Source organism: Staurois parvus, unplaced genomic scaffold, assembly GCF_062004578.1.
Source record: "Staurois parvus isolate SC_StPar_1 unplaced genomic scaffold, SC_StPar_1.0 ptg000012l, whole genome shotgun sequence".
Lineage (NCBI taxonomy): Eukaryota > Metazoa > Chordata > Amphibia > Anura > Ranidae > Staurois > Staurois parvus.
In genome coordinates this window covers 8,149,888-8,163,004 of record NW_028317808.1, presented here as the reverse complement: position 1 = coordinate 8,163,004, position 13,117 = coordinate 8,149,888, and the positions used below count along the sequence as shown (strand labels likewise).

The window sequence follows — 13,117 nt, the reverse complement described above, 5'->3', positions numbered from 1 at the left end:
TCCATCTCCCCTTCCCCCAACTCCCCCCCTCAAAAACGCCAAACCATCACGTGCCGCAACCTCCGTAACCTGAACCCGGCCCCCCTCCACTCTGCCGCCGACTGCCTACACGACAGCATCCTCCCACTGTCATGTCCTGACATAGCCACCACCTTGTACAATGACTCGCTGTCAGCTGCCCTAGACTCTCTGGCACCCCTAACCACACGCATCATCAAACCCAGACCGCTTCAACCCTGGCAGACCGACAGCACTAAACGCCTCAAACGTCGCAGTCGCGCACTGGAGAGACTGTGGCGCAAAACCAGGTCCCCTCATACTTTCTCCCTCTACAAATCTGCATTTCTTATCTACACCTCCTCCCTTTACGCCGCCAAGCAGGCCTACTTTGTTAACCTAATAAACACCCTCTCCTCCTGCCCCCGCTGACTCTTCTCCACCTTCAACTCCCTGCTCTCCCCCCCCCCTCCTCCACTCAGTACCTCTCTCACCGCCCACGAGATTGCCACCCATTTCCACAACAAGATTGACGCTATCCGTAAGGACATCGTCAACTTGCAATCTACCTCCCCACCTAGCCTCCTCACCCCGTCACCCCTTCATCTCCCCCCTCCTCTGCCCTCACAACTGCACTGCCCCCCTCCTCTCCCAATGCCCCGCCCACCATAACCCCCCCCCCGCACTGCACTCCCTCAGCCCTGTCACTACTGAGGAAGTCGCCAAAGTCCTCTCAAAAGCCCGCCTCACTACCTGCCCCCTGGACCCTATCCCCTCTCAACTCCTCCGGTCACCCCCCTCTTCCCTCATCCGCTCCCTCACCCACATCTTCAATCTCTCCCTCTCTACTGGCGTATTCCCCTCCCCCCTAAAGCACGCGCATATCACCCCCATCATCAAAAAGCCCTCCCTGGATCCCGCGGACCCCAACAACCTCAGACCCATCTCTCTGCTGCCACTCACCTCCAAGCTCCTTGAACGCATAGTCTACGATCGCCTAAGCGCCCACCTTACAGACAATAACCTCCTTGACCCTCTACAGTCCGGCTTCCGTCCCCTACACTCCACTGAAACTGCCCTCCTCAAAATCACTAACGACCTACTCAACGCCAAAGCCAAGGGCGACTACTCTGTCCTCCTTCTCCTGGACCTCTCTGCGGCCTTCGACACAGTTGACCACCCCCTCCTCCTTAATAAACTACTCTCCCTTGGCATCGGAGATACTGCTCTCTCTTGGTTCTCATCCTACCTATCCCGACGCTCCTTCAGTGTCACCTACAATGGTGCCACCTCCCCCTCCCTCCCCCTCTCTGTTGGGGTCCCCCAAGGCTCTGTCCTTGGACCCCTTCTCTTCTCCATCTACACCTCCTCCCTGGGCAAACTCATACAATCTCACGGCTTCAACTATCACCTCTATGCTGACGACACCCAAATCTACCTCTCCACCCCTCACCTCACCCCCACTATCTCCGCCCGCATCACTCACCTCCTAAATGACATCTCAGACTGGATGTCGCTACATTTCCTCAAGCTCAACCTCTCCAAAACCGAGCTCCTCATCTTTCCCCCTGCCAACACCCCCCCCCCATCCTATCCATCATCACCAACAACTCCACTATCACTCCCGCCCCGCAAGCCAAAGTCCTTGGCATCATTCTTGACGCGAACCTCTCCCTCCAACCGCATGTCAAATCACTCACAAACACATGCAGGCTCCATCTTCGCAACATTGCCAAGATACGCTCCTTCCTCACCCCAGACACCACCAAACTTCTAGTACACTCCCTCATCATCTCACGCCTTGACTACTGCAACTCCCTCCTCACTGGCCTACCCAAGTGCAGGCTCTCCCCGCTCCAGACCATCCTGAACTCAGCTGCCAGACTCATCCACCTCACCACCCGCTCCACCTCTGCCACCCCCCTCTGCCTCTCCCTCCACTGGCTCCCGATTGCCCAACGCATCAAATTTAAACTCCTAACCCTGACCTACAAAGCCGTTCACAACACTGCCCCTGACTACCTCACCAACCTGATCACCAAGTACCACCCTACCTGTACCCTTCGCTCCTCACAGGACCTCCTTCTATCCTGCTCCCTGGTCTCCTCCTCCCATGCACGACTGCAGGACTTCTCCAGGTCCTCCCCCATCCTCTGGAACTCACTGCCCCAATCCATCAGACTGTCGCCTTCCCTATTCACATTCAGGCGCTCCCTCAAAAGCCATCTCTTCAGGGAAGCCTACCCCACCCTCACCTAACGGCCATCCTCCCTCATTCCTCCCACCACTTCATCCCCCTCAGCCACTTCCTACTGTACCTTTACCCCCTCCCTCCTAGATTGTAAGCTCGTAAGAGTAGGGCCCTCTTACCCCTCGTACGTTGTTTGTTGTTGTTGTACTGTGCCATGTATTGTCCCCCCTATTGTACAGCGCTGAGCAAACCCTTTGGCGCTATATAAACTCGTAGTAATAATAATAATAATAATATTTAATTAATTTTTTTTTTTTTACACATTGTTTCTTTAAAAGGTTTTATTTTGGATCAACTTTCTTGTTATCATACAGGATAAACAACATCCCTTGTAATAGCGTCTGCAGTGTCAGGTGGTCTTTGAAGGATCTCAAAAGGGAACCCTGATCTCTCCTCTGCTCTCAAAAGCATCTGAATAAACCAGGATTGGTTTGACCAGATGCTTGCCCAGCTGATAACTGCTAGTTAACTTAAACCAGAGGTTACATAATACACCTTGCTTTTGACTTCATTTGTCAGAGATGGGGAACAAACTGATTTTTTTTCCTCCCTTTGGCCTGCAGCCAGCCCAACCAATTATAGCATTCCTGGGCTCCCCACAGCGCCAGGTCCCTTCCACACCCTGTAAAAGTGATCGGGCAGCTGTGGAGCCACTCTGACCACTTTTACAGTAAAGCCCAGCGCCAGCTGCAAATTATGATACCAGGATCATGGCTGCAGCCATTTTCACCTATCAGTTGAATAGAATATCCTTCAAAAGACATGAAAGAATGCCAGCCACACTCCAGACTTGGCTCCTGTTGCTGTATTTGATTGTCAGGAAAAATTATTGCATACAATATGTCTCCCCCCAAAAACCAACCTTCCTTGACATGTTTCACCACTTCTGGCCTGTTCACAAGGATAGGGGAAATCATGAACTTTGGAATACTTATTGTTGTAACAGCATCATGTTCCCCTAAATATTTGAGCATGATATCACTCGCACTCTGCTGTGTGTTTTTGTTGATAATGTAAATCATATCAAAATAGTTCAGAAAGTGTAATATATTTGGTAAATAATAAAAAAAAAAAAAAAAAATGGTCAGTGTGCTTATAGAAAAGTCTGGCTGCCTTCTTTGTTTCCACAGGAGGACCTAAGGAGTAACTGCACTTTTATGGAAAACAAAAAACAAAAAATCCCCCCTGTATGATTTATATCTTTAGCAAGCATTTTACAAAGTGTTCCCATTTATGTTGTGAAAGAATAGCTTTGTTAGATCATGTCTTGTGCAGAACTGAATGGGAGTAACCTTTTTTTAATATTGATCAGCTGTTACACTTGCTGGGTTTTAATAAGAAGGAGCATCTCACCAAAACTGAATTTTTTGTTGTAGGGGATGCCTAAAATCTTGGCTTGCATCTTAGTGAAGACTTCTGAAAAAACCAGTGAAAGAAATCATACAATCTCTGGGTGTGTTCTATACACCAACAGTGTATGGAACAACTCCATGTTGCCGTATTGCTTTGCCTTTAACAGAAAAACACAGCACTGCAGTTTGAAAAAGAAAGGCAACGTTGAATAATACATTACAATATGGTTTGTGTCACAATTAGTATATGCTATATTATTTACTTTCTGCAATTTTTCCCCCCATGAAATGGGGGTTAGTCATTAAAGTGATTCTAAAAAGGAAAGATTAAAAAAAAAAAAAAAACCCAACAAAAGACCCATTTATATCACAATTTTTTTTCTCAATGCAAAACATGTTGTCACTTTCACACCTGCAAATCATTTAGTGTTTCCGGTTTTTGTCTAACCCCTGTATAGATGTCAAACGAAGCACTAAAAAAGGCAAAATGTCATATTGTTAAATATTTTAGATTTATGGGTGTAGCCATCCTGGTTCAATTTAAATTATTCATTGGTAATTGTAGTAAGGTCTGCTTGCATTGTACTTTCTAAAGCAAGCCAAGCTGTATAGTGAAAAACACAAGCACTACGAAACCAGAAATGCAACCTGCTGCGGTTGGTGGGGGGGGCTTTCTAAAAAACACATGGAAAACAAACAGATGTGAATGTGACCCATGGGAATCCATGTTAAATGAACTGTAGTGTGTAACTGCAAAACTGAACATGCACTGAAAAAAAAAATGCATGGGTGTGAACCAGGCCTAAAACAAGGTTACTTTTCACAGAATTGATGCATAATAATGAAAAACAAAATACTTTCTACAGTGTAGAACATCTTACCTCAAATAAGGGAGCAATGCTTACGCTCGGTCCACACCGTGATGTAGTGAAATCCACGACGACCAGTTTATCGCCCGCAGATTCCAATAAATCATAAAACTCTTTCTGTTCAATTAAAACCATCATAAAACTTAAACCTTTCATATGAGATTTCTACTAGTGCATAATTTCTGCAGTTACAATCTGTCCCTAAACGCTATTACATGAAAAACACAACCAGTTTGTACTGTTAGTAGTTGTGCAGCAACAAATGCCAGATGTAGTATTGATTGTACACATACACACTGCATATATATCATTAACCACTTCAAGACCAGACTGTTACATCCCCTTCTGGTTCAGGCCATTTTTCAGATTTCAGCACTGTCACCCTCTGAACGGCGATTACTCAGTCATGTATCACTGTACCCAAATTAATTACATAACTTTTTTTTTAGATAGATAGAAAGCCAGCTGTTGGCTGACATCACAGAGCTGCACCAGGCTCTGCAAGGAGCCCAACAATAATGTCAGGATTCACTCAGATGCCTGATCGGTAGCTTGGTTACCCTCTCAGTAGGCAGTTGAGAGCCTCAGCCAGCTGCTCCTGCCCCCTCCCCTGTCCAGCCCTCTAGTGAGTGCTAGAGGGGAAGAGCAGAGAGCAGTGACTAACAGTCACGAACTGAGAACAACGATTATGTGGTTGCCCAAACCAAGATGATGCTACAGGCCAATTTAGTTTTTTTTTTATTTCCAGCCAGCAACGTTGTTTAATGTAAAAGCAATCCTAGTGGCTAATTAGCCGCTGGATCGCTTCTAGAGGGTAGAGGAAGGGGTTCCCCCCAGGGACTGGAGCCGGTGATTAAGCTGGGTGACCATAGAGATGGCCCAGGACTGGAACAGCCCTGATCATCCCTAAAAAACCGAAAGCAAAGAGTATTTTGTCACTTCTAGTTTCCGTCTAACGTAAATAGGCTTTTTTTTAACCCTTCCCTCTTACTATATCAAAAACACACACCAAGCCAGTGATGCACAATTACTAAAGAGTAGTAGATCTGATGGATTTAGATTTACAATATCTTGGACTTATAATAATATAAACTCTTTTTAGGGTTTAGCTAGTTTAATCTCTATAATTAAAGGATTTTACTTTAGGCATTTGTATGCAATCATCACACAAGAGTAATTTCAAGATGAAACCGCCTTCTCTCTGTAGGCAGTATTAGATACATGATAGGCTAAACAATTAAAGGAATTTTCATAAGGAGAATTGGTCTTATGAGAAATACAGACTGCCACGGCTTCACTGTCCTTCTGCAACTGCTAGCTGCCTTGGTTTTGTGCTGACAATTTAAACTGAATTCTGGGAAGAAAAGCCCTTTACCCTCTTCTCCAGTGCAAGGGTTAACTGCCTACAGGATGATCAATAAGGTGATATACTTGCCTTATTCTTTGTTCCTCCGGCAGCCAGCTATCAATTCTACTGACCAACACTCCTAGGTTGTTGGTGGGACCAGAGTGCACTCATGTACAAAGCAGGACTACTGGTCCTGTGATGTAAAGGATGAGGTCCCAGAGCTGTGTACAGTTGAGCAGTGAAGAAAAGAAGCTTCAGGAGAATAGCTGCATGATGAGAAACAACCCTGCGGTAGTAAGGAATAAGGGAAGTGTATTACCCAATTCATCATCCCCTTGGCAAACAGCCGTTTACCCATGAATTGGGGAGAGGGACCCACTGCAAGGTTTTTTCCCCCCTCATCCAGAGTCCAGCTTTAAATACTCTGAGTCACTGACCCAAAAGATGTATTCAGGGTCAGAATCTAAAAACTCGAAGCTTATTGGTTTCTATGCAGAGCTGCACAAGAATTTGCACTCACCGCAGTAGTCTTAGCAACAAATATGGAGCACTCGATGGACTCCGTCAATGTACCAAGATGCATTTTAGGCTGCCCATTTTTATTTTCTAGTAAAGTAGAATAATAAATGTTTTTCTAAAGCTAGGGGTGAGGTATACATCCAACTCGACACAAAGAGCATCATATAATAGCCAGGAGTCAAATTTTTACAGAGCCCTGTCTGATGCCTCAACCAGAAAAAGCTTCTTCAACTGGAACTTCAGTAGGCCTCCTTAAAGCGGAAGTTCCGCTTTAAAGGACTGCTCCCCATTAAGGATTGACACCTTTGGGGGGGAATGGATGGTGTCCTCCCGCCCTGTAGTCTTTTGGGACACATGACAGGTCCCAGAAGACTACAGGACCATTCATGAAGAGCATCACTACTCGCGCATGCACAGTGGGTACCTGGCTGTGAAGCTGCAAGCTATCACAGCCGGGTCCCCACACTGAAGATGCCAGCATCCTGAAATACAGGACGGCTGGTGAAACGGGCTGTGGGGAACACACCACGGGACAGGTAAGTGGCTGTTTATTTAAAAGTCAGCAGCTACAATTTTGTAGCTGCTGACTTATTTTTTGACAGGGTGAGTGGAACTCCGCTTTAAGTGGTTACGCTCCCTGGATGTCACCATTATGACACACGTGTGCAGATGAGCTCACAGACTCTGCCCAGCCTTTGGGTCCTGGCAGAACAATTCAGTGCCATCTGTGCATGAGCTGTGGAAGTGCTGCACATATGCAGAGACAGGGAAGATTTCTCACTACCCTATTAGAAGGTTGTTGCGTGTGGGCAGCAAAACCAGTGTATGTGCAGAAACTAGGTACCCCCCTGCACGTGTCAGAGATTCAAACTGCCTGCATCAGATTAGACTCAGTGTTGTTCAGCTGAGAATTTTCTGCCTGGCTCTGTAAGCTGTGTACCGGGGTGGGCTCCCCAGGATTTTACTTAGATGTGGCAAATAAACCACAAATGCTGGGAACATACAATAAATTTACATACACCCAGCCCAAAGGCTGAGACCCTTGTGCTGCACAGCACAGCGCCTCCTGATGGATGAAGGTAGAAGGTGTAGTAATTTACCTACTGGCGGGCACAACTAAGCTGCCACACTTTACCCGTTATTACCCTAAAAGAGCAGGAATGGAATGGGTGTACGGTATGGGCTAGCCTGCGGTGCAGCACAACAGCTTACAATCTTACACAAATCTACAGTATTCCCTCTCCCATAACTGGTCCTGTAGCACGTGCCTGAGTACTCCTTCTGAGCAAAACGCCAGTCTGGCTTGAGTTTGTGGAATCTGATCAGCTCTCCAATGTGAAATATCACTTTAAGTTATGGAGTCGTTCCAATGATCAGTAATAACACTTGTGGCCTGACACAAACAGAGACCCTAACTAACTAACTATAAGCCTGGTCTCAGTCTCTAGGCACCAACACTGAAATGAGGTGCGTGCACGATCTTAGTTACCCGGGTCTGCTTTTTCATCCGCTAGTGACTCTGAACAGAACAAATGTCTCTCCAACAAGCATGTCGTATTGCAGTGTATGTTGCTTTGTTCCTCTGCTCTCATCAGCATTCCTGGCAGCAATCTTCCTTTCTCTGAACAGGATCAGGGTCTTGGACACGATCAGCTTCACTTAGCTGAAGCTCTGGTTACTGAGGTATGTTCTCACACCTGGATGCCATCAGATTCTCTGCTCACACGGCTCCTCAATTCCCTATCCTCCAACCATGGCTGCTTTCTCTCCTCTTCCTGTTCTCTCAACCCTGTGTGAAAACTCCACCTCTTCATGAATATAGAAATATCTATGCAGTCTGAAGCTGTGTTAGGAAAACAGTGGCATCTTGTGGCTAAACCGCAGAATGTCAGTCCAGAACATTTAATTTACTCCACACAGTAATTTACTCCACACAAACAGTGTTCAAACAATGAGAGCTGTTTCCCCATTTCACAGCTCCTTCAACAAAAGTGGATTGACAATTGACTTTGGTGAAGCTGGGTGGTGTCAACAGGGCCATCCATAGAATATGTTTTGGTTGATCTAATGGGAAACTTGTTTTGGTTGATTCAATGGGAAACTACAGCATACAGAGCAGCGTAAGGCTCAGAACACCAGTGAGACAGATATATATATATATATATACAGACCTCATAAAATTAAATCACAGTATTAGGCACACTACCGTTGTAAAGCAATATTAAGCACTACAGCACTATACACGCTTTCAACATGCATGCAACACGCAAGTTCTGCAGGACTGGAGTTGCAGTAAATTAGGATTACTTACTACTCCACTCAAAGACTTGTAAAGTGCTCCTTTACCATTTTCTTTCTGATTGCAGAGCCCACACATCCATTTATCCATCCTTGCGGCTAGCCATGTCATGATGATACAGCATACCCATAAAGCTATGTGTAATGTCATCCATATAAGGCAGGCCATAGATTATGCAATTTTGTTTTCTTCCACTGCAGGTTGAAGGAAGGCACATTGCTCAATTCTTGCACCACAGTCAGTGTTGATGGGGGAATCTCTCTCGCAGTGCTATTGTGTTCTGCCAGAGGGTAGCCTTCCCTGCCAGCAGAACACAATTAGTGCTGCCAGCAATAGGCTTGTTGTACACAAGCTGAACAATAGATTGATCTGTGTACAACCAGGGTGCCCATACATAGACTGAAATGTGACCAGTCCCTTCTAAACCAGCCAAATTTGTGATCCATGTATGGCTGGCTTAACCACTTCCCATCTGGCCCATGTACATAAACGGCCGGAAGGGAGCAGTGCAGGAGCGGGTTGCCGTTCATAAACGGCGCTTGCATTTACGGCCTGTGCATGCTCCCTGGGAGCACACGGCACCGCGATCCGGTGCCTGCTGTACGAGACCTCTGTGTGAGGTCCCAATCATGTGATCACTGATTGGCCAATCAGTGATCACATGAATAGTAGTAAACAAGATGTCACTTCCTGACATCATTGCTTACTACTAGTGAAATCTGTGAATGATCACAGAGATCATATCGTACAAGGCAATTCACAACAGTCTTGTACCAATCACAGCTCTCACAAGAATGCAGTCAGAGAGAAGGGGAAATTATTGCTTTTACAGCCTTTATGGGTGTAAACGCAATCAGTGTAAAAAAAAAAAATCTTCATCACCCCCCACAAGTAGTACAGTGTCACTATGGTGACACTGTACTGCTAGGGTGACAGTATGTTAAAAATAATAATACTAATAATAATAATATTAAAAAAAATAAAAATGTAAAAAAAAAACATTTTGAAAAATTATTTTTGGTTATAAACTAATTTGGGTTATTTGTTTTTTTTTTTTTACTAAAAAGATAACTTAATAAATTTTGGCCAAGATTTATGAAGAAAAATTATTTGCAAAAATGTATAGAAAAACCACAATTTTCAAAGTGTTTGGACTTTAATTTATATAACAAAAAAAAAATCCCAGTGGTGAATAAATACCACCAAAATAAAGCTTTATCTGTCTCAAACAAAATGCAAAAAAATTCATATGGGTACAGCGTTGCATGACCGCGCGATTGTCATTCAAAGTGTGATAGCGCTGAAAGCTGAAAATTGGCCTGGACAGGAAGGGGGTAAAAGTGTCCAGACTTGACATGGTTAAGTCATGCTTGCTTATCTTCCCATTCACATCAGTAGTACATAGTACAGGACTATTATCAGTTCACACAAAGCTGGGGATCTGCGGGAATAATCTGTTGTGTGCAACAGATTACAGGTTAGCATTCAGTCAACACTACATTTGTGCTGCAGGGTCCCATTACATTCCTAGGGCCTGGTTTAAGTTATGGGTTTGGCAAGAATACAGGTGAAACTCAAAAAATAAGAGTATAGTGCAAAAGTTCATTTATTTCAGTAATGCAACTTAAAAGGTGAAACTAATATATGAGATAGACTCATTACATGCAAAGCAAGATAGTTCAAGCCATGATTTGTCATAATTGTGATGATTATGGCTTACAGCTCATGAAAACCCCAAATCCACAATCTCAGAAAATAAGAACATTGTGAAAAGGTGCAATATTCTAGGCTCAAAGTGTCCCACTCTAATCAGCTAATTAAGCCATAACACCTGCAAAGGGTTCCTGAGCCTTTAAATGGTCTCTCAGTCTGGTCCAGTAGGAATCACAATCATGGGAAAGACTGCTGACCTGACGGTTTTGCAGAAAACCATCATTGACACCCTCCATGAGTTGGCGATAGTCTGATAAATTGGGGTGGAGAGTTCCAGAGGATGAGGGAGGCTCTGGAGAAGTTCTGGAGATGAACATGTGTGAACCTAGGATAAGAGGCTGGGCAAATTGTGTTACATTTAATTTTGTTTGTGTAAAATAGTCAGTACCTTTTTGTTGGCCATCTTACATACAGCCTTACCCCAGAGGTGTTCCCGTGGGACCCCTTCTGTAAGTGTCAGACAAAGTTCATGACAGCACTTTTGGCATTGTACTTGGACAGTAACAGGATAACATCAGTTCTCCAACCTGGAGAGTGTAAAGTAAATTATATCACGGCAGTATTATGTACTTGTGTAACTCTCTGTCACTGTCCACACTAGTGACAGGCCGTGTGCTGCCTCCCATTTTGCATGCTGCTTCTCAAAATATATTCAACAAAAATGTCTCTTTTTTTTTTAGATTTTATCTGTAAAATGTATGTAGTTTACAAGATAGGTTACTGGTTTGATAAAAAAAAAAGTAGGAACAAAATCTACTTGTGCTAATAAAGTCATCACAGTGTAGTCATACTTTTTCTTACACTGGGAGAAGAAGCATGAACGGACTGTTTATATTTTGACTGTTGTGTCCTCAATAGGTGTTAACCCCATAGCCTGTGTGCAGCTTGACATGCAGCTAAACCCAGCTATTCACCAATACTATAAGGCAGTAGTGGTCAATTTAAAAATGATAAAGGGCCTCAAGTGAGGCCTCTGCCACTCCCAAAAGGCCACACAGTAGCAGTACATTTTCACACCTCAATGACCTAAAATGTTGGTCCAGTGAATTTTTTTATCACAATACACACTAAAGAAATTGGAGTACAATAACCCCCAGTTTTGGTGTCAATGTGTGCAAAAATTACTCCCAACATTGGTGTCAGTGGACACAATAATAACCCCCCCTCTCATCATTGGTGTCAGTGGATGCAATAATAACCCCCAGCATTGGTGTCACTGGGCACAATAATAACCCCCAGCATTAGTGTCAACCAGTGCATTAACAGCCCCAGCACTGGTGTCAGTACTATTAACCCCTGTATTGGTTCTCAGTGGCAGTGACATTTAACTCCCCTTCTACATTGGTGGTGTGTGGCAGTGAGAGTTAACCACCCCCTTCCGTTGCATTAATGGTCAGTGGCAGTGAAAGTCAACTCCCCCATCTCTCCTGCATTGATGGTCATAGCAGTGAAAATTAAACCCCAGTCCCCCCATTGATGATCACTTACCCTTCACATGCTCCAGAGCCAGTTTCTCCATCTCTCCATGCTGGGATCTTAGTGTATTGTGGGTGGAGATAATGTATAAATGGCAATTATAAGATGATACTTCCCGGTGGCCAATACATGCCAGTGTAGCAGAAGCTAGTCCTTGTGACACCAGCATGGAACATATCTGCACGTATAGGAGTGTTGGGTCACTTTGACACCAGCCTGGCATCTCTGTGTAATTAAAGAAATGTGGGACCTCTGTGACACCAGCTGGGGACTCAATTGTTCTTACAGATCAGTGTTTTGTTTTTTTTGTACAGTGCACATTTTAAGGTGGAGAGCAATACAGACATGCTGTACAATTTCTGCACATAACATCTGCATTTTGGTGTGCATGGGACACATACAAAACAATAGTGATCTGCGTGCCTTGCTGAGAACTGCATTGTTCTAGTGCAGAAAACCATGGGTCTCTGCACATGGTGTGAATGAGTACTGTACTAATGTACAATGCAATGTGCTTTAACACACCAGACTACAAAGGTGCGAAGGGGCAAAACTGAGATGGGCTCAAATGGCATTTGCTTTGGATCTTTTAGAAAGCATTATACGCTTTCCCAGCTTCACAAATAAATATAATAAAATCCCCCCAGCTGCAGAATGAGGCCCCTTTCACATGGGTGATCCAATCAGTTTTGCCTGCTTGTTTCTTAGGCAGACCTGATCGGATGGTCCATTCAGCAAGCAGCCTGTTTAAATCTAAATATTCTTTCTTCATAAATTTAGGCCAAAATGTATTCTGCTGCCTGGGGGAAGCTGCACATGCTCAGTTTGGTGTGTATTGCTAGAGTGTTTTTTTTTTTTGGAAGGGTGCATGTGATCAGCACATGGCCTATCAGCACTATCCAGACAGAGGGTCAAGGGTCCTGCAGCCACATAGGACAATCAGGGGAGAATGAAAACTCCTACAAGCTTTAACCAGTGCTCTGCTGGACACTGATAGAAGTCTCATAGACAGCTGTAACTGTTGATGAGAAAAAGTATTTAGGAGTTTATATTTACTAAAATAAGTGCATTTCCTTGTTCTGTGTACTGTGGGAGACCAGATATAGTGAATGCAGGGTGCTGGGATTAGTAAGATAATACAAAGAGAATGGCAGGCGCATAATGTAGCAGTCCATGTGTATAATTGGTGGAATGAGTTCAAATATGGGCAAGGACGATCCAGTGTGCACTAGCATCCTGATGACGTCAGACGCCCAACCTGTATAGCTCCAGACATAGTGGAGACCCAGCCAG

General features: G+C 44.5%; 1 protein-coding gene across 1 annotated transcript in view; it reads right to left on the bottom strand.

The window, feature by feature from the left end:
- Nucleotides 1-6,400, bottom strand: part of LOC149473680 (uncharacterized) — a 47,362-nt gene extending 40,962 nt beyond the window's left edge. Inside the window, exons 1-3 of the mRNA XM_089674776.1 lie at nucleotides 6,338-6,400; nucleotides 4,482-4,586; nucleotides 3,111-3,240 (exon numbers count right to left, since the gene is read on the bottom strand). Of these exons, the coding sequence (XP_089530902.1) occupies nucleotides 3,111-3,240; nucleotides 4,482-4,586; nucleotides 6,338-6,400 (298 nt within the window). The remainder of the gene's footprint in view (nucleotides 1-3,110; nucleotides 3,241-4,481; nucleotides 4,587-6,337) is intronic.
- Between the last annotated feature and the right edge of the window lie 6,717 nt (nucleotides 6,401-13,117).